Consider the following 18,545-nt stretch of genomic DNA (forward strand, 5'->3'; position numbering starts at 1 on the left):
GATCTTGACCATCTGATTTTCGGTGACTTTTTCAGGCTTATGTTCCCACCAGTTTGTTGCTGTTTTAATATTATAATTTTTGCACAAATTCCAATGGATCATTTGTGCTACTGAATTGTGCCGCAATTTATAATCAGTATGCGTGATTTTTTTACAGCAGCTGAGTATGTGATCAACAGTTTCATCAGCTTCTTTGCAAAGTCTGCATTTGGCATCATCAGAGGATTTTTCGATTTTGGCCTTAATGGCATTTGTGCGGATAGCTTGTTCTTGCGCAGCCAGGATTAGTGACTCTGTTTCTTTCTTTAATGTACCTGTTGTTAACCATAACCAAGTTTGTTCACTGTCCACTTTATCTTTTATTTTTTCCAGAAATTGGCCATGCAGTGCTTTGTTCTGTCAACTCTCCATTCTTGATTTTATCACATCTTTTCTGTATTCTTGTTTCGTCTGTTGGGCCTTCAGTAGTTTTTTGTTCTTTACTTCAATTAATAGATGATGATGATGATGATGATGATGATGATTATTATTATTATTGTATACTTTTTGAGACTCATCACTTGAAAGTTGCACTGAGAATGTTAATAAGGCTTTAAGTGTTATTTTATGCTCATGTAAACATATCAAAAATGGTAACTCTATAAAACGTCCTTTCAGTTTCATTTCATATGTATTTCAAAGTATTTGCTGTCCTTATGTTAGGCCACACATTAAATAGCGAACAGAGAGTTTTGCTTTGAGAGGTCTGGCGTTTAAGATATGCAATTTCAGGCCACTCTAAATGGTGAGGTAACAAGAGCACAAATCCAAGGTCAAACAAACAGCCTCTTTGTAATCAGAAACTAATAGTGGATTAAAGGTGTAAAATTCACCTAAATCCACACACCAACAGACTAAACAATCTCAGTGAAGTGGAGTAGTATTTGTTTTATAAAAATACTTTCGCTAGAAATCTTTAATAAACAAAACAAATAGAAGAGCATGATTGGCAGTAACATCTGCTTCTTAATTAATAACATGTTGTTTCAATGACAGATCCATGACAAATCATTAGAACTTTTTCTGTGGCATGCAATGTTATTTAATTTATAGTTTAAAAGCTTTTTATTTCTCCCCTACTACAAGCAAAGGCTCCAGGATCACCTTCCCTACAGCTCTGTCAGTTCTTGCAGATCTTACAATATATATTTCAATAAATTAATTTTCAATCATTCATACTAGATCCTGTCCAATTTTCTTAGAAAGAAACTTTTCATGAATATTTTCATGAAAATCTTAAAACATTTATATGCAGAAGCATCTATACAAAAAGGCACACATACAAATACATATGGATATGGTGTAGCATTTAAAAAAAACATGTATTAGAAAAGTTGCTTACAATAGTCAATCTATTGGGAAAGTTGTGTGCAAATATTAATATAATTGTATGAGTTTCTCTATGTTGCTTTTGATGGAAAATATATTCAAAATGGGTGTTGCATAAATAGACAACAGCCCATTGTAACATTTCAATCAGAATAGAGCTGGAAGGTACCTTGGAGGTTTTCTATTCTGTTTCAGACTGGTGGCTGCCCAGCCTTTTCTTTAAAACCTGCAATCTCTGAAGGCAAGCTGTTCCAGTGGTTAATTGTCCTCACTGTTAGGAAGTTTCTCCTTAATTAGAGTTGTTACTCTCCTTAATTAGTTTCTATCCATTGTTTCTTGTCTTGCTTTCTAGTGCTTTGGAGAATAATTTGACCCCCCTTTAGAGTATCTGCACAACTTTTAAGATCTGCGCAAACTGTCTTGGTATGCGGAGTGCTTGAGTATGTATGCTAGTGAATGATCCCACTTTTTATTAATTTTAACTTTTATACCCTGTTTTTATTGTACCTACTTGTTTTTATTGTTATAGTGGGGTGTGTATGTTGAGTATGGTTGCTTGGTATATATGAGGGGATCGGGAGTGCGGCCTGGAGCCCCCTCCACTGAGTGCAGAAGTAGAAGTGGATGGGGGCCCGGAACCACCTCTCGTCCCGGAGTGCATGGAGTGAATGGCCTACCGGAGAGAGCGGGGGCCATGGGAGTGGAGGAGGGGTCTACAGAGGGTGGGACAGGCCGGTGCATCCCGGTTACGTTTGGGAGAGGCAGGTACGATGGGAGCTTCAGGGCTGGCCATTACCGGGGAAGGAGGGTTCGCTACGTCACAGCGATCCCTCGTTCCGGCCTTGATAGCTCATCTCAAGGACCAAGTGGCAAGAGATGTCAGGGCCCTGGTCTCAGGTTGCTGTTGCTAAATGCCAGGTCTGTGATTCACAAAGCTCCCCTCATCCGGGACTTAATATTAGACGAGGGGGCAGATCTGGCATGTATTACTGAAACCTGGTGGGCCATGAGGGAGGAGTCCCCCTCTCAGAAATGTGCCCAGAAGGGTTTCAGGTGCTCCACCAACCACGACACCAGAAAAGGGGCAGGGGAGTGGCTGCTATCATTCGAAAATCATTAGTTCCTCGTGGGATCCCTCCTCCGGAGACTGTCAGGTGTGAGTCCTTTCTGGTGAAGCTGGATCTAGGGGGTCAAGTGGGCTTGTTCCTAACATACCTACCTCCCAGCTGCGTTACAACAGCCCTGCCTGCGCTTCTAGAGTCAGTAGCCGGACTGGCAGTTGAATTCCCCAAACTGATAGTATTGGGGGATTTCAACCTGCCATCTCTCGGCGAACGCTCTGATGGGGTGCAGGAGTTCATGGCTTCCATGACAACCATGGACTTGACCCAGGTAATTCAGGGTCCGACTCATACAGCGGGACACACACTCGACCTCGTGTTTCTCTCGGGGCAGTGAAGACGTGATCTGTAATTGAAGGACATAGAGACCTCGCCCTTGTCATGGTCAGATCACTTCCTACTGAGGCTGGATTTTCAGAAACTGCTCCCCCACTGCAGGGAGGTGGAGCCAATTAAGTGGTTCCGCCCCAGGCACCTGATGGACCCATTGGGATTTCAGATAGAGCTTGGGGAGATACCTGACTCCCTTGCCCACAATCCGACAGAGTCCTTGGTCGCTGCTTGGAATATAGCAGCAGCTGGGGCTCTTGACTGGATTGCGCCTTTGTGGCCTCTCTGCGGCAGTGGATCCAGGAGCGCTCCTTGGTTTACCGAGGAACTCCGGGAGATGAAATGCCAGAAGAGACGCCTAGAGCAACGTTGGAGGGCCAGTAACTCTGAATCTGACCGAACACAGCTAAGAGCCTTTATTAGGACTTACTTAGTGGCGATACGGGTGGCAAAATGTGCTCATTTTTCCGCTCTTATTGCATCCACAGAATCTCGCCCGGCCGCCCTGTTTAGGATAACTCGCTCCCTCCTGAAAGGAAGGGATGCGGAGGAACCCTTACAGGGAAGAGCTGAGGAATTAGTTCAGTTTCTGTCGGACTCCACTTGGACAGTACCTGCCGAGATGCCGAGGGTGGGCCTTGATCGGATTTCTTGGAGCGAGTTCCAGCTTGTCACTCCTGATGAAGTGGACAAGGCCATCGGAGCGGTGAGTGCCTCCACCTGCTTACTGGACCCGTGTCCCTCCTGGCTGGTTTCGGCCAGCAGGGGGGTTACACGAGGCTGGCTCCAGAGGATTATTAACACCTCTCTACAGGAGGGATCTTTCCCGCAGCCTTTAAAGGATGCGGTGGTGAGACCCCTCCTTAAGAAACCTTCTCTGGATCCAGCTATTCTTAAAAACTATCGTCCAGTCTTCAACCTCCCCTTTGTCGGGAAGGTTGTTGAGAAGGTGGTGGCCTTTCAATTCCGACGGTCCTTGGATGAAGCAGACTATCTAGATCCCTTCCAGTCGAGTTTCAGGCCTGGTTACTCCACCGAAACTGCTTTGGTCGCGCTGACCGATGATCTCTGGCGGGCCAGGGATAGAGGACATTCCTCTATCCTGGTGCTTCTTGATCTCTCAGCGGCCTTCGATACCATCGACCATGGTATCCTTCTGCGACGACTGGGGGAGGTAGGAGTGGGAGGCACCGTTTTGCAGTGGTTCTCCTCTTAGCTCTCAGACAGGTCGCAGTCGGTGTTGGTTGGAGGACAGAGGTCGGCCCCTACATATGGGGTGCCGCAGGGCTCGATCTTGTCCCCCCTCCTATTTAACATCTACATGAAGCCACTGGGGAAGATCATTCGCCGGCACAGGATTAAATACCACCAATATGCGGACGATACCCAATTGTATCTGTCCGCCCCGTGCCAACTCAGCGAAGCAGTGGAAGTGATGTGCCAGTGCCTGGAGGCTGTTAGGGTCTGGATGGGAGTAAACAAGCTGGCACTCAATCCAGACAAGACCTAGTGGCTATTGATGTTTCTCTCAAGGATAGTCCAGACTTTCCATCTATTAGCGCCTGGGGGATGAAAGTTTACACCCCTCAGAGAGGGCCCGCAACTTGGATGTCCTCTTGGATCCGCAGCTGACATTAGAACACCATTTGTCGGGTGTGACCAGGGGGGCCTTTGCCCAGGTTCGCCTGGTGCACCAGTTGCCGCCCTATCTGGACCAGGAGGCACTTCGAATGGTCACTCATGCTTTCGTCACCTCAAGGCTCGATTACTGCAACGCATGGGGCTGCCCTTGAAGAGTGTTTGGAGACTACAGTTGGTCCAGAATGTAGCCGCGCGAGCGATATCGGGTGTACCTCGATACACCCATGTTACACCTATCCTCCGTGAGCTGCACTGGCTCCCTATTGGTCTCTGGACGTGCTTCAAGGTGCTGGTTATTACCTTTAAAGCCCTTCATGGCCTTGGACCTGGATATCTGCGAGACTGCCTCCTGCTACATACCTCCCAACGGCTGATAAGAACTCACAGACTGGGCCTCCTCCAGGTGCCATCGACCAGACAATGCTGGCTGGCGGCCCCTCGGGGGAGAGCCTTTTCTGTAGCTGCTCTGGCCCTGTGGAACGATCTTCCCGCAGAGATCCAGACCCTTCCCACTCTCGCGGCCTTCCAAAAAGCCACCAAAACCTGGCTGTTCCAGCAGGCCTGGGGCTGCTGACCCATGAATGAGGTCCAGCCCGCAGCTAAGTTGAGTGTATGGTGTGTTCCTTTTAAATTGTTCCCGTTTTTCCCTATTTTTATTTTTGTTTTATCTCTTTATTTGTAAGCCGCCTGGAGTCCTACAGGATTGGGCAGCATATAAGTTTATTAAATTATGAATTACGAATTTTTTTTTGTGGCAGCCCCTCAAATACTGGAATACTGCTATCATGTCACCCCTTGTCCTTTTCTCTAAATCAGTGATGGCAAACCTTTTCGACACTGTGCCCAAACCAGAATGTATGTGGATGCACACATGCATGCCAGAAAACCAAAGACCAGCTGCCTGGTGCGCATGCTAGCCACCTGGTCTTTGGGTTTCCGGGATGAGCATGCACACTGTCCAGTTGGTCTTCGGTTTTCTGGCACTTTCGTGCACGCTAAGACCATATGGCCAGGGCACATGCACATACAGGAAATCAGAAGAACAGTTGGCGATGGCATGCATGCCCAGAGAGAGAGCTCTACGTGCCACCTCTGGCACGCATGCCATAGGTTCGCCATCACGGCTCCAGACTAAGCATACCCAATTCTTGCAACCAATTGTTTCATTTGTATGTTACTAAGCTGGAATGCTGGTGGGAAGACAGCACCCACTTATCTAATGAAGTCCTAGTAGTAGCTGGGTTATCTTGGCTTGTTGTGCCCTTGCAGATAGCAATCACGTGTTTCATATACAAAATTTTATATTGCAACCTGCTGATGTAGAACAAATATTCCACTTTTTAATTTATTTTTATCCCATCTTTAACATTTTATAAATATCTCAAGGTGACAAATATACCTAATGCTCCTTCATCCTAATTTCCTCACAACAATGCTATGAGATGGGTTGGACTAGCCCAAGGTCTCCCAATTGGCTTTCATGCCTTGTACGGGACTAGAACTCACAGTCTCCTGGTTTCTAGCCTGATACCTTAACAAACTGGCTCTGAGTTTTATTATTTATTTGTTAGATTTATTTCTTATCATATTCATTTCTTACCTTTTGGGATCAATGATTTTAAAGAGTTTTCCATTATGTGATTGTGTCATGCTTTTACTGCTTGCTAAGATGTAAATCTCACCTGTCAATGAAGCACAATAAATAAATAAATATTGGTATTCACTAAAAATATCAAGCAACATAAGCATTATGATGAAAAGTACACTGTTATGGATATGTTTATGTAGAAGGAATTAAATAAATTGACCATTGCATCAATGTGTATCCTCATTTTTAAAACTACAAATAGAGGCTGAGATAAAGTAACTTGATGAAGTAAGAGTGGAACATGTTCTGGGTCAGAGGGTTCTGTAGGGAAAAAGGGGTGAAGATAACAAAAATGATTAAGTGATCATTGTATAGTGCTGCAAACTGAGGCTCTTAGACTTATGTGTAGAAGTGCTGTCATGAAACTCCTTTAGTCATTTTGACAAAATAGTTGGATTCTGCAGTTCTTTAGTCAAATTTGTTCTTGCGTTTTTGAAATATTGTGGTGCATGCTGTTGTTTGCATTTTCCTTAAAATATTTGGTAACCTGAATTATGAAGTATGCTTCATATTTCTTTACCATTTTTCCACAGATTATTTAATAATTTAAACAGGATATTTAGTGATCGGAGAGCCAAATGTATTCATAGGATTTTTTAGAAATAGAAAAAACAAATGTCAGCAGATATGTTGTAACATACTGTATTCTATTAGTATATTGCTGCCTTTTAGAGATACAATAATCAGTTTCTTTACAAGATTTAAGTAGATATTCAATATGCATCATATTTAGAAGAGTGAGAGAAGACCATCATAACATTCTTTGTATTTATACCATTTACAAAACCCTAAATCCAGATTAATAAAATGTAATTTCTGTGATTACATATTTTGGTTTAGTACAATGGTCTGTTTTATACTATATGTTAGTTCTCAAAACATTTTAGTCTAGAATCCAATTTTCAAGTACTTTTCAATCTGATGGTAGATCAAATTTTTAGTGGATTCTGTACTGAATAGATCTGGTAAAAATGGTTTTATCTGGATCCCTGCACTGAGCAGGAAGATATAATCAGTGGAGTAGTTTTTATATGTTTCATATGTTTATATGTTGCTCATCTAAAGTAAAGGAAACCATGGCCAGCATGACTGTATGCCGAAGTACATGAAACAGTTACCTTACACCAATGATACCTATTTATCTATTTGCATCTGCATGCTTTCGAACTGCTAGGTGGGCAGGCATTGGAGCAAGTAGCTTATCCCTTTGCATGGCGTTTGGGTCTCGAACCCGGGCTGTCAGCTTTCCAGCAGATAAGGTCAGTGTCTGTACTCACTGAGCCATTGCACCCGCTTGTCATCCAGATTATTCCAAATTACCATCTATAATATTCTCTTTAAATATTGCTTGTACTGTAGATAATACAGCACATGTCTATTGGGACCATTAGGAATATGCTTCCTTCACACTTCTATAGCTCCATTGCCTATATAATTTAGCTATTTCTGACCACAGTTCAAAATATTTATCTATAGTAGTTTTTTCCAATTTGATGTTTTCCAGATATTTTGGCTTTAACATCCATAACTCTTGCTGGTGATACGTTTGTAATCTTAACATACCTGGAAAGTGTACTACATACTGGACAATCAAAGGAAATTCAGTCCTCACATTTTAGAAGCTCTGAGGTAAAACAATGGTGAATTAAAAATAGAGTTACTCTCTGAAGTCAGACAATTAGAAGAGAAAGGGTATTCTTCATATATAGCCCTGTTAAGGGGTAAATCTATACAAATGTTAAGCTTTCTGTTGCCAGATGACATTATTTGCAAAATTATTTAATTGAGTTTTTATAATTGACTATATCAACCTCCTACCATTTTATTATATTATTATTTTTCTGTTTTAATATTATGAATGATTTGGCTCTTCTTCACTGGATTTGTCCAAGTGGAGGCTGGTTATTAATGTGTACTTCACACAATGAACTAAATGACTCTTCCTGGAATTATGCTTATTTTACAAAAATGTATTAAATAATCATAAGATAATTCTGGGATAAATTCCAATTAATATATTATAAAACAATAAGCAGTTGCTTTTTGTCTTACCCAATTCATCTTCACCAAATCCTAAAATGTGTCCAGCAAAGAAACCCTGACATAAACCACTGTTGCCCATACATAATGGTTTTTCTTGCCACTGTCTTGTAATAGGACTCTGTTGTAGTGTTAAAAAATTCCTAAAAACAGATAAAACAGATAAAAAGAGAAGGGTTACACAATGCTTCCATTAACTTTATTGAGGTCAATGTAGAAACTAAATATTAAATAATATCTGAATTGCAATCTATCTTTCTCCAAATTCTTTGGCATTATACCTTTCAGGTTGAGTTTTCTAGCAGTTGTAATCCCTACACATCTTGAAGGCACCAAATTTGAGAAGGTTGCATTTAAAGTCTGAGCTATAAAGCTTATGATTCAATTTTCATTTTGATAGATACTTAAAAGTGATTTTGAAGTTTCTACTCCAGTTACAACTGATAAGCCTATAATAGATTGATATCATACAACCAGAGTTGCTCAAAGACTCGCTTTTAATGTGTGATAATAGAACTAACAGCACAATTGCCTATATGTTTCTTTTAAAGCAAGTCCCATTATGTCAACAGAATTGACAGGACTAACATAAGCATGGATATTCCAAAGGAGATTCCATAGGAGATTTAGAAATTCTCAACTAATCCCGATAAAAGTTAGGCAGGATAGATATGGTTAGTATTTAGTTCAGAGACAACAAAGAAATACCAGGGACGTAGGATAGAAAAACAAAGAATTAATAGAACAGAAACATTGCTGAGAAAATTGTGGGTGTGTCCATGTAATCACCTGAAGAAGAGCTTGATTCAAGAGAATCTGTACCTTTTAAGCATGAATAGGACGACAGTATGATTTGAAGCAATGCTTATAATTTTAACATGGGACCTTTAATGTCATTTAGAACACTATAGATATGTTTGCACAATACATAAAAATATTACTGAGAACTCACTATTTGTTTGCATTAAGGGTATGTCATACTCTAGAGACCTATATTCAATTGTGCAAGTTTATACAGCACAATCAATGCTCGTATATATGCCCTAGTAGAATATAAATGTGAGAGTTGTCATGAACTAGGGAGAATATACCTTCTCCATAAAGGGATCCTAGAAGCTGTCAATTTCTTCATTTTGGGGGATGTGCGTGAAAATTAAAACATTTCTGAATGAGGATGTTGTTTAGCTACCTTTCTCCTTTCTTTCCATATTTCATTCCCTCATGTGGCCAGAAAAAATAAAATAAATTTTGAAATTAGATTTCTGAAATCCATCCTGGCAATACATATTACTAGCAAACTATCATCACCATATAATGCACTTTCATTTTTAAGTTAGAAATAACACATCACTTTTTCTATGAGAATTATAAATAATTTACCCATTGCGGTCTGCAAATATGTAACTTCCATAAAGTCTTTCAGATTGGCAACCTCTGTATATAAATCCACCAACCAGTGGTCCAGAACTGAATGGCTTAAATTCTAAAAGTGAAGGTTCGCTTTCTGGAAAAGAACTACCCTAGTGTTAGATTAAATTAAAGTTGATAAAAGCATGTGCTAAGAATAATTTAAAATACATTATTTCAGAATTAGGTTTATATTGAACAATTCTCTATAAACATTCACAATTAAGTTTCTCAGTATGTAACATGACTTATACCCAAATAATATTCAAGGAACTTCAAATACAGATGCTAAAAATAGCTACCATCTATGCCCATTATTTCTTGGCCTTCACTGTAACATGAACTTCTTTTTAAAAACAAAATAACATCTAACATCTGGACACTATACTGTTGCTATATTAGATTTTCTATCTATTTTTTGAAGGGAATATGAATATTAAATTTTCCATGATCCAGCACTTACCATAATCTTTTCCTTTTATTATCTGAAGAATCCTTGCTGATGATCTGTTCTTCTCATTCGAGTCTGAACAAAGTATTGTTAAATTAATATTTACATCTGTTGGATGGCGATCCACTGCACACCTGTTCAAGGACATTGTTTTGTGATGACATGAACTAATTCATTTGTTTGCTACATATGACTTCTATTTCTATATCACCAATTTATTTCTATTTACTGATGTTAAAGTGTACATTCTTAAATGGAGCATTAAATAGCAATCATATGGAAACTGAGAAATTGGATAATTAGAAAATATAAATTCATAGGCAACTCACTCAGAAAAGAGCAAATATGTTTGAGTGCCTGGCTTCAGGAATACAAAAAATAAAAGAATTACTAGAACACAAAGAAACTTACATCCCAGTGAATACCAACCCATTAGAGAACCAGATCAAGGGACATTTCAGTGACTTCACCAAGAAAGGTCAAATCACCAAAGAAGACCAGTGGTGGAGGAAATGTAGTGGAACCAGTCTGCCATGGTTCTATGGATGCTTCAAAACACCCAAGCGAGACATACCTCTCTATCCAACTGTATCATTACCAAGGACCCTAACCTACAACATCTCTAAAGATTGACAAAAAAGCTTGGACACTTCACAGCAGGAAGTAAATACTCCATCAACTCACCACTATAGTGCCTCCAAAGAATCAAAGATGTGATAACAGATGAAGATGAAACCATGGTCCCATTTGAAGTCACAACACTTTTCATATCCTTAGACCCAGAATTAGCCAAAGAATCCATGACAGCATACCCAATCTAACCAAATACACCAAGATTGAAATAGCCATAGTCATGGATCTTATCAACCTTTGTCTACCCACATACGTTCAGTTTGATGAACAAATATATCAATAAATCAAAGAAACACCCATGGGATCACCTTTTTCAGGACTCATAGCAGAGACTGGATAGCCATTTGTCTGAAATGGTATAGGGTTTCCTGCCTAGGCAGAGGGTTGGACTAGAAGACCTCCAAGGTCCCTTCCAACTCTGCTATTGTATTGTATTACTGTAATGGAACTCTTGGAATTGATAGCACTCCCATACACACAACCCAAAGTATGGACCTAGTACATAAATGATACCTTTGTTATAATAACAAGAGAACACATACCAAACTATCAACACCACCTTCAAATGAATAAAATTCACTGGGAAAAAGAAAACAACATACTCCCCTTCCTGGGTATTCTCCTCAGCAGGGGCAGTGATGGCAAATTAGAAACATCAGTGTATCATAAAACCACTCACACTTCACACCTTGGGTTGTTGCTCTGGTGCTCCATTACCAAAGCAACAACAAAATCCCACAAGAGAAACTGTGTAAGAACATTATTTATATAAGCATAAAACTCACTGTAGTAATCCTGAACGTTAGAAAAGGGAAACAGACCATAATACATATATAATATCTTCCAATAAGACGGATAGTCATGCAACTTAATCAAAAATAATCATTCAACCCAATGCAGCACAACCCATACAAGCTGTGAAAAGGATAACACTGCCATATGTCAAAAACATCTCAAAAACCACCAACAAACTATTACATCCACATGGTGGCATCATAGCACACAAACCAACCATTGGTGGGTTCCAGATCCTGGTGCAACTGGTACAGTGCAATGGGGCCGGGCATCCACCACATGAACACATGCAGCGTGCGCATGCGTACTTATTGCCTGCAACATTCCGCGATGCCTTCACAACGCTCCAGCTGCTCGGCGGAGCATCACGCAGGTGCTGTATGCTTTGTTCAAATACCGGTAAGGAGCATGGGCGGGTGATAGGCCCTCTGGAGCATCATACTGGAAAGGTACCTGGTGCTCCTGGCAGGCACTGGTACACCCGTACCGGGGCGTACTGGTCATAATTCACCACTGAAGCTAACTAAAAATCTCCAAAACATCCAAAATAAACCAAAAGAACCCAGCAGCCCCAAAAGGAAAATCAAAAGTCACCTACAACATACAGTGTAAGGCAACAACAACTATGTAGGACAAACAGACAGAAGTCTAGCAGAGTGCATCCATGAGCACTAATTAACAGTCAGAAGATATTTCACAATACATGGACAGACTTAACCATATTTTCAACTGGGAAACTGTGAAGCCTACTAGACTAGGCCCAGTCCAAAAACAGTAGATAATTGCTGGAAACCAGGCACTCAGTCAAATCAGACATTAACAGGCACAAAGAATATCTACATGCCATTCAAAAGAGACAATCAAAAAGCTGAAAGGAAACAAAAAGATCAAAACATCTCCTTACCAGCAATCAACACCCACATGAGCAGAGAATTAACACCAAGATTAACATTCGAACAATAAAAAAGCAAATAATATCCCAATCAAGGAACTGCCAAACAACTACAGTAAATAATAACCCAATAAAAGAATCACCAAGACCACTACCACCAACAGAAACAGGTAAGCCACTAAAATATAAAATGAGAGCAAACTCCATTCCCTATGAGAACTGATGGTGTCACCTAGTTTGCTAGTGAAACACCTGCAAGGAAACAACCAAATTCAGAAAGCAGCAAGGACACCACAAACTGACTGTTCTAATTTTACATATTTATAACTTCTTTTTCTCATTAGTAAAAGAAGATTCCAAATACTTTGATGAAGAAAGAGCTACTTTAGGCTATATTTATTTAGCTTCTTTATTCCCTGTATTATTTTACACATTGCTTTGATTAAATTTTAGAAACTATGTTAGTATCCTTTTCCATTCTTCAAAAGAAAAAGTAATTTACCTACCTGCCTGGATTATGGAGTCCATGGGCAAAAATTTCAGGAGGCTGATTAGTGCTGTTAAAATGTGGGTTAGACTGTGGTACGGAATAAGGCACATGGCAGAAATCAGTGTCTACATCCAACCGCAGTACCGAACCTGTAAAATCACTGAAAAAGTTGGAGACAAGATAATGTATTTTTAAAAGGCAAAAGCATTTTAACTTCTACTTTATGTTCTGAACAGTAGTCACTTGTTAAAGAATCTTTTAGAAGAGACATGACAGGGGTGGGGGATTTTTTTAGGGATGGTGTGGTGTGTGTGTGGATTGTTATGTGTGTTGGGCCTGGTCTCTGGGTGTTATGTGAATTTCGTTGTATGGGTATACTGTGTATATATGTACAATGACAATAAAATATAACTAACTATAAAACTAACTACAAGGGGTGGGGCATGGGAAGTCAAAGTGATGCAAACAGCATTGTGCCATTTTCCATGGACACTGACATATTACATGTAGGCCAATATTGGTGAGGCTTGCTTTTTTTCAGAGTAACAAAAGCCAGTGATGTTGTTAAGAATGGAATATTCAAAGATTTAGAATCAAAGTAATATACCATATTTTAAATTTTTTATTACATTTCAGTTCTGCTAGTCATTCAAATAGTTCAATCCACTGTATCTTTCTGGGCTTTGTGTCAAATTTGACTGATGTCACACATATTTAAAATACTATCTATATGGATATTATGGTAAAGGTTCCCCTCGTACATATGTGCTAGTTGTTCCTGACTCAGAGCATCGGTGCTCATCTCTGTTTCAAAGCCGAAGAGCCAGCACTGTCCGAAAACGTCTCTGTGGTCATGTGGTCAGCATGACTAAACACCAAAGGTGGATGGAAAGCTGCTACCTTCCCACCAAAGATGGTCCCTATTTTTCTACTTGCATTTTTTACGTGCTTTCAAACTGCTAGGTTGGCAGAAACTGGGACAAGTAACAGGAGCTCACTCTGTTACGCAGCACTAGGGATTCGAACTGCCAAACTGCCGACCTTTCTGATCGACAAGCTCAGCATCAGCAAGAAGCTTAGCCACTGAGCCACCACGCCACCGCGTCCAATATTATGAGATACATATAAATGTCTATCCACAGACATTAATTTCATTCTATATCTTTGCTTTAAGTCTATTAAGTCTATTAATACCTGGCTGTTGCGGCAGGCCTGGGGCTGTAGATCCTTGATTGAGTTCCAGCCCCACTAAGAATAAGTATGTTGTGTTCTTTTAACTTGCTTGTCTTTGTATTTTAAATTTTTTATTATTTTATTATTATTATTTTATTATTATTATTTATTATTCCTTCGGGATTGGGCGGCATACAAATTTATTAAATCTTAAATCTTAGACCTCCCCTTATTGTAATCGTAATGTGCATATCTCCTCTAAAAATCTTAACATCAAAATGAGCACAAATGAACAATGAATTCAATACAATGAAACTTTGGCAAGGTGTATGTATTCAGGTTCTTCATGCCTCCCCTGGACCCTGTCTTCCCCTCCCCAAAGAGATACCCCATAACATTTGGAAAACCTGATTTAAAAAAAAGTTTGTTTCTGAAAAATTAAGAAAGTCAATATGACTGATCTTTAATTTTTAATGGTCACATTTTTGTTTATTTTAAATCAGATTCTCTTCTGAAAATGAGTAATAGATAATAAATAACACAACTTTAGCAATTAAATTATTTATTATAAATTATTTCCAACTATTTGTCATGGGGACAAATTTTAATTTCTCATTCATTCAGTAAAGTGATATGAAATTATGTAAATATAGAATGGTAATTACTTATATTTCAAGAGCAGAATTAGGGTGGAAATTTTAAAAATCAAAAGATAAAAAGGTTTTTATCTACTGGAAATTCTTATACCTCAGACCATCCATCTCCTCCATATCATCTATTGTGATCATTCCATCACCAAGGATTACATATAAAAACCCATCAGCACCGAAAAACAGCTGTCCTCCAAGATGTTTTCTATGTAGTTCTGCAACTTCTAGGAAAGGTCTTGCAGTCCTCATATCAACTTGGTGTGGATTCTTCCTGCAATAAGTGGGGGAAGAAATGAATTCCAGTAATATATTTAACTTCAAAGTAGGTATATCATTTTTGTTTTCAGCCTGTAAAATATATTTAAGTAATGACAGACAGCAATATAAACAGTTGCCTGCCATAATACAAATGAATATACGTTTTTTGTTGCTTTGCCTTCCTTTTTGCAAGAGTTTGCAACGTGAATGAATTTGAATATTTAACAGTGTAGCAGGTGAAGGAGTAGATTCTAATTAACATGCGAGTAATTCAAATTCACATTTTCAGGCAGCTCATGAAGCCCATCTTATGGCACAATACTAGGTTGCCCTCAGATGACATGATGCAGAGTTGTTGTGCTGCAGAAAATCAAAGGACCCAGACTTCAAGATCAAGAGAAACTTTATTTTGGCCAAAAGGCTCAGACAGTGTAAATCCACATCTTACGTCTGAACAAAAGATCTGGATATAGTTTATGCTTTATAGTTCAAAAGCAGCAAAACACAGAAATATCTTAAAACATTCCTATTGGCTAAGCTCCTTATTGCTAGGCAGAAGCCGGTTGTCATGCAGGAAATATTGACTTATGCGGTTTGGCTAGGTGTGAAAAACTAGCTCTGTGGTTTGACATTTTAAACTTCCTGAGTTCAAGCTTCCTGTCTCAAAGATGCTATTTGTACCTTTCAAATTACAAAGATAAAAAATGACAGAAGATCATCTAATCTGACCCCAAATTATCTCACTCTTATGTCCAAATCTCACTTTACAGCCTACTTTACTTGTGAATGTAAAATAGTGCTGGGGTATGAGACAGGATATACAGCAAGTACTATCTAAAGTTCTTTGAAGGCAAGTCAGGATCTAAAACACATAGAGTTGCATACAGAGAGGAATTACTTTTAGATTGTCACTAATGATTGCTTAAAAGGATAGGCAACAAAAACACTTTCTAGAGGAAATGTATTTTGGTGGAATATAGTCTATATTCCCAGAAGGGAGGGGCTGCATTCCAGAGGACCAAGAAATAGCAAAGTATAGATAGTTTGGTTGGGAGAAATAGGGTCAAGATAGTTCCTCCCTACAACTTGTCAAAGTGTATTTTTAATGATGTAAGTCATTCCTTTAGTTTGGCAAGACTTATGTCTAGGAATGAGGACAAATACAGGAAACTGCATTGAAATAAATCTGGGCGTCCTTCTTGGTTTTGGGGACCAGACATCTATGAAAGACCATATTATAACAGATAACAAATTGAAGAATATTAGGAACCAATCAATATAGTTGTAATCTTAGTGTAAGGAAAACATTCTGATAATGTGAGAATAAGCAGGGTACCCTGAATAGAACTTCTGAAATCATCATAAGGGCCAAGATTTTGCCTACATGTTACTGATTAGCCTGGAAAAGAAAGTAATATATTATTTATTTATCCTGTGCACTCATGTCTCTCAATTAGTTTGTTGGTTATTCCTCAATATATAAGAAATCATTTAATTCCAAATACAGTGGGATATCAGATTTTTATATTATACACTGAATTATCTAGTAATCAGAACATTACCATAATTATTATTATCAGAATTACCATTATCAGAATTATTAACGTAAGAATAATTGAATAAATATAGAAGGGAGAAAATTAAATGTAATTGCTTCTAGTCTCAAAATTATTTGCCTGAAATTTAGTTTGGATTGTATTATATTACACAATATAGTTTATATTATATATAGCATAGCAAAGCATAGCACTGTGTAATATCTATATGTATCTTTCATCAATCAAGAGTTTCAACTTTGAACGTAAAAGATACAAATGTAGGATTTAAGAGAGCAGACAAGGGACACAAATACTTTAAAGCATACTAGGAAACACTGTAGAGATTGTACATAAAATTCATACCTGAACACAGTGTATTCTACTATCCGAAGAATATGGTCATGAGGCCCAATAGCCCATCGTTCTTGGTTGGTGGTATAGGACAGATACAACTTCCCATTTTTTTTGTAATCGGGATGGAATGCAAGACTTAGGAGCCCTCTTTCATCTCCACCCTGTAGTCAAATGAAAAACACAAAGAATTGTGAAGTTAATTATGTTCCTTATTGTGTTTAAGAAACAACCCCCCCTCCCCAGTTTCTTTCTTTCTTGTGAGTATTCTTTGCCAGGCTTCTTTCTTCCTTTTCTGTTTATGAGGGAAAGGATTATAAAACACTTCTTCTGGATTGGGTGATGGGGGCAGGGATGTTTCTTGAGAGTTGGAATAAGGCAACTGTTTTGTTATCGTATACAGGCCTCTTTACCTCCACTTTTATGGAGTGAGTTTTGAGTGGAATCTATGGGAAGCCATGAAGACAAGTTTAAGTGCTTGTGAGCATTCTTTATTGGATTACTTGGTTGCCTGTTGTATGCAGAAGGCAAATCAAAAGGTCTATAATCAGCAGTCACTTCAAGTATCCAAGCTTTAAAATACAGTGCCAACTCCCACTGTCTTGGCAATCTGTTTAGAAAACAGTTAAATTGCTTGTGTAATATCTAAAGCTTTGTTTTACCCTGGAGGCAGCTACATCACTTGTCACAACTATGGTGGTCTGTTCATCAGGGCTAGCAAGCATACTGTAGGTAATAAGCAGACTCCAGTCTCTTTGCATAAAAGCATCACTTTGTATGGGGGCCTATAGTGTACAGCTTTTTATTATTTCAAAAAAAAAAAAAAAAAAAGGAAAGAAAATGCCCAAACATCTTTCTTTCATTATTTATGTATGCCACACCGATTAGTATAGTTACATGTTTAGCATCAGTTTCACATACTGTGACAATACAAATGTCAGTAACAGAATAGAGAAAGACAATTCTCCCTAAATAAAAAATAAAAACAAGAAAAGGCAGGAAGGGTTAGATCAGAATTAGGAATTACAATAATCAGAAACTCTCCTCTCCGCCTTTCAAACAGCTTACAAGTATTCTTGCACTATTAGAAAATGTTCTGATGATATAAACATGTTCCCATAATGATAGAAAAATTATGGTTCAGTTCCAGTCATATTAATTAAACCACTGCACACCCAGTGGGAGTTAATTCAGTTATAAGCAATGTATGCACTGTTGATTTTAATGGATTTATTCTATGTAACTCTGGATCAAGGTTTGGATGCAAAAATTATATGTGAGACTAACTAATGTTTTAATACTATGTATATGGGAAGAAAGCAGATTGACTAAAGTCTGTGTGCTCTCTTTCCTCTTTTCTGCATCATAACAAGAGAAATAAATCCAGTTTCCTTTTCTCTGTGTCCAATAGAATTCCGGAATTTATTTAATAAAAGATGGAAATATTATATTGGAACACATTATATAAAATTGCTGAAGAACCATTCTATAAAGTTAAGCTGCTTAGCTGAAAGGATCAAAATACAGAAAATTGCTTAGGCACATGCAGGTCTGTCCACTATTCTCTTCTCTTCTCCCCCTCCCAATTCCCCCTTGTTATGCTACACTAGAGGCCACCATCAGAGACCATTCCCAAATTTCCATTGAATTTTAGGTGAGGCTTGTATGGCAGCCTGTAGGTCCATTCTCAGAGTTTCACTGCTCTTTGGATCCTAGCCAGAGTTCACTAGACAGCATTTTCAATAGCCTGATAAGTACT

The 18,545-nt window shown here is 38.8% G+C and overlaps 1 protein-coding gene across 1 annotated transcript in view; it reads right to left on the reverse strand.

Annotated features, from left to right (window-relative positions):
- HHIP (hedgehog interacting protein) overlaps positions 1–18,545 on the reverse strand; it is a 91,513-nt gene that overhangs the window by 8,803 nt on the left and 64,165 nt on the right. Inside the window, exons 5-11 of the mRNA XM_032224535.1 lie at positions 16,799–16,950; positions 14,737–14,910; positions 12,833–12,976; positions 10,019–10,140; positions 9,529–9,652; positions 8,161–8,291; positions 6,061–6,142 (exon numbers count right to left, since the gene is read on the reverse strand). Coding sequence (XP_032080426.1) covers positions 6,061–6,142; positions 8,161–8,291; positions 9,529–9,652; positions 10,019–10,140; positions 12,833–12,976; positions 14,737–14,910; positions 16,799–16,950 — 929 coding nt within the window. The remainder of the gene's footprint in view (positions 1–6,060; positions 6,143–8,160; positions 8,292–9,528; positions 9,653–10,018; positions 10,141–12,832; positions 12,977–14,736; positions 14,911–16,798; positions 16,951–18,545) is intronic.

The sequence above is a fragment of the Thamnophis elegans genome, chromosome 9, assembly GCF_009769535.1.
Source record: "Thamnophis elegans isolate rThaEle1 chromosome 9, rThaEle1.pri, whole genome shotgun sequence".
Taxonomy (NCBI): Eukaryota; Metazoa; Chordata; class Lepidosauria; order Squamata; family Colubridae; genus Thamnophis; species Thamnophis elegans.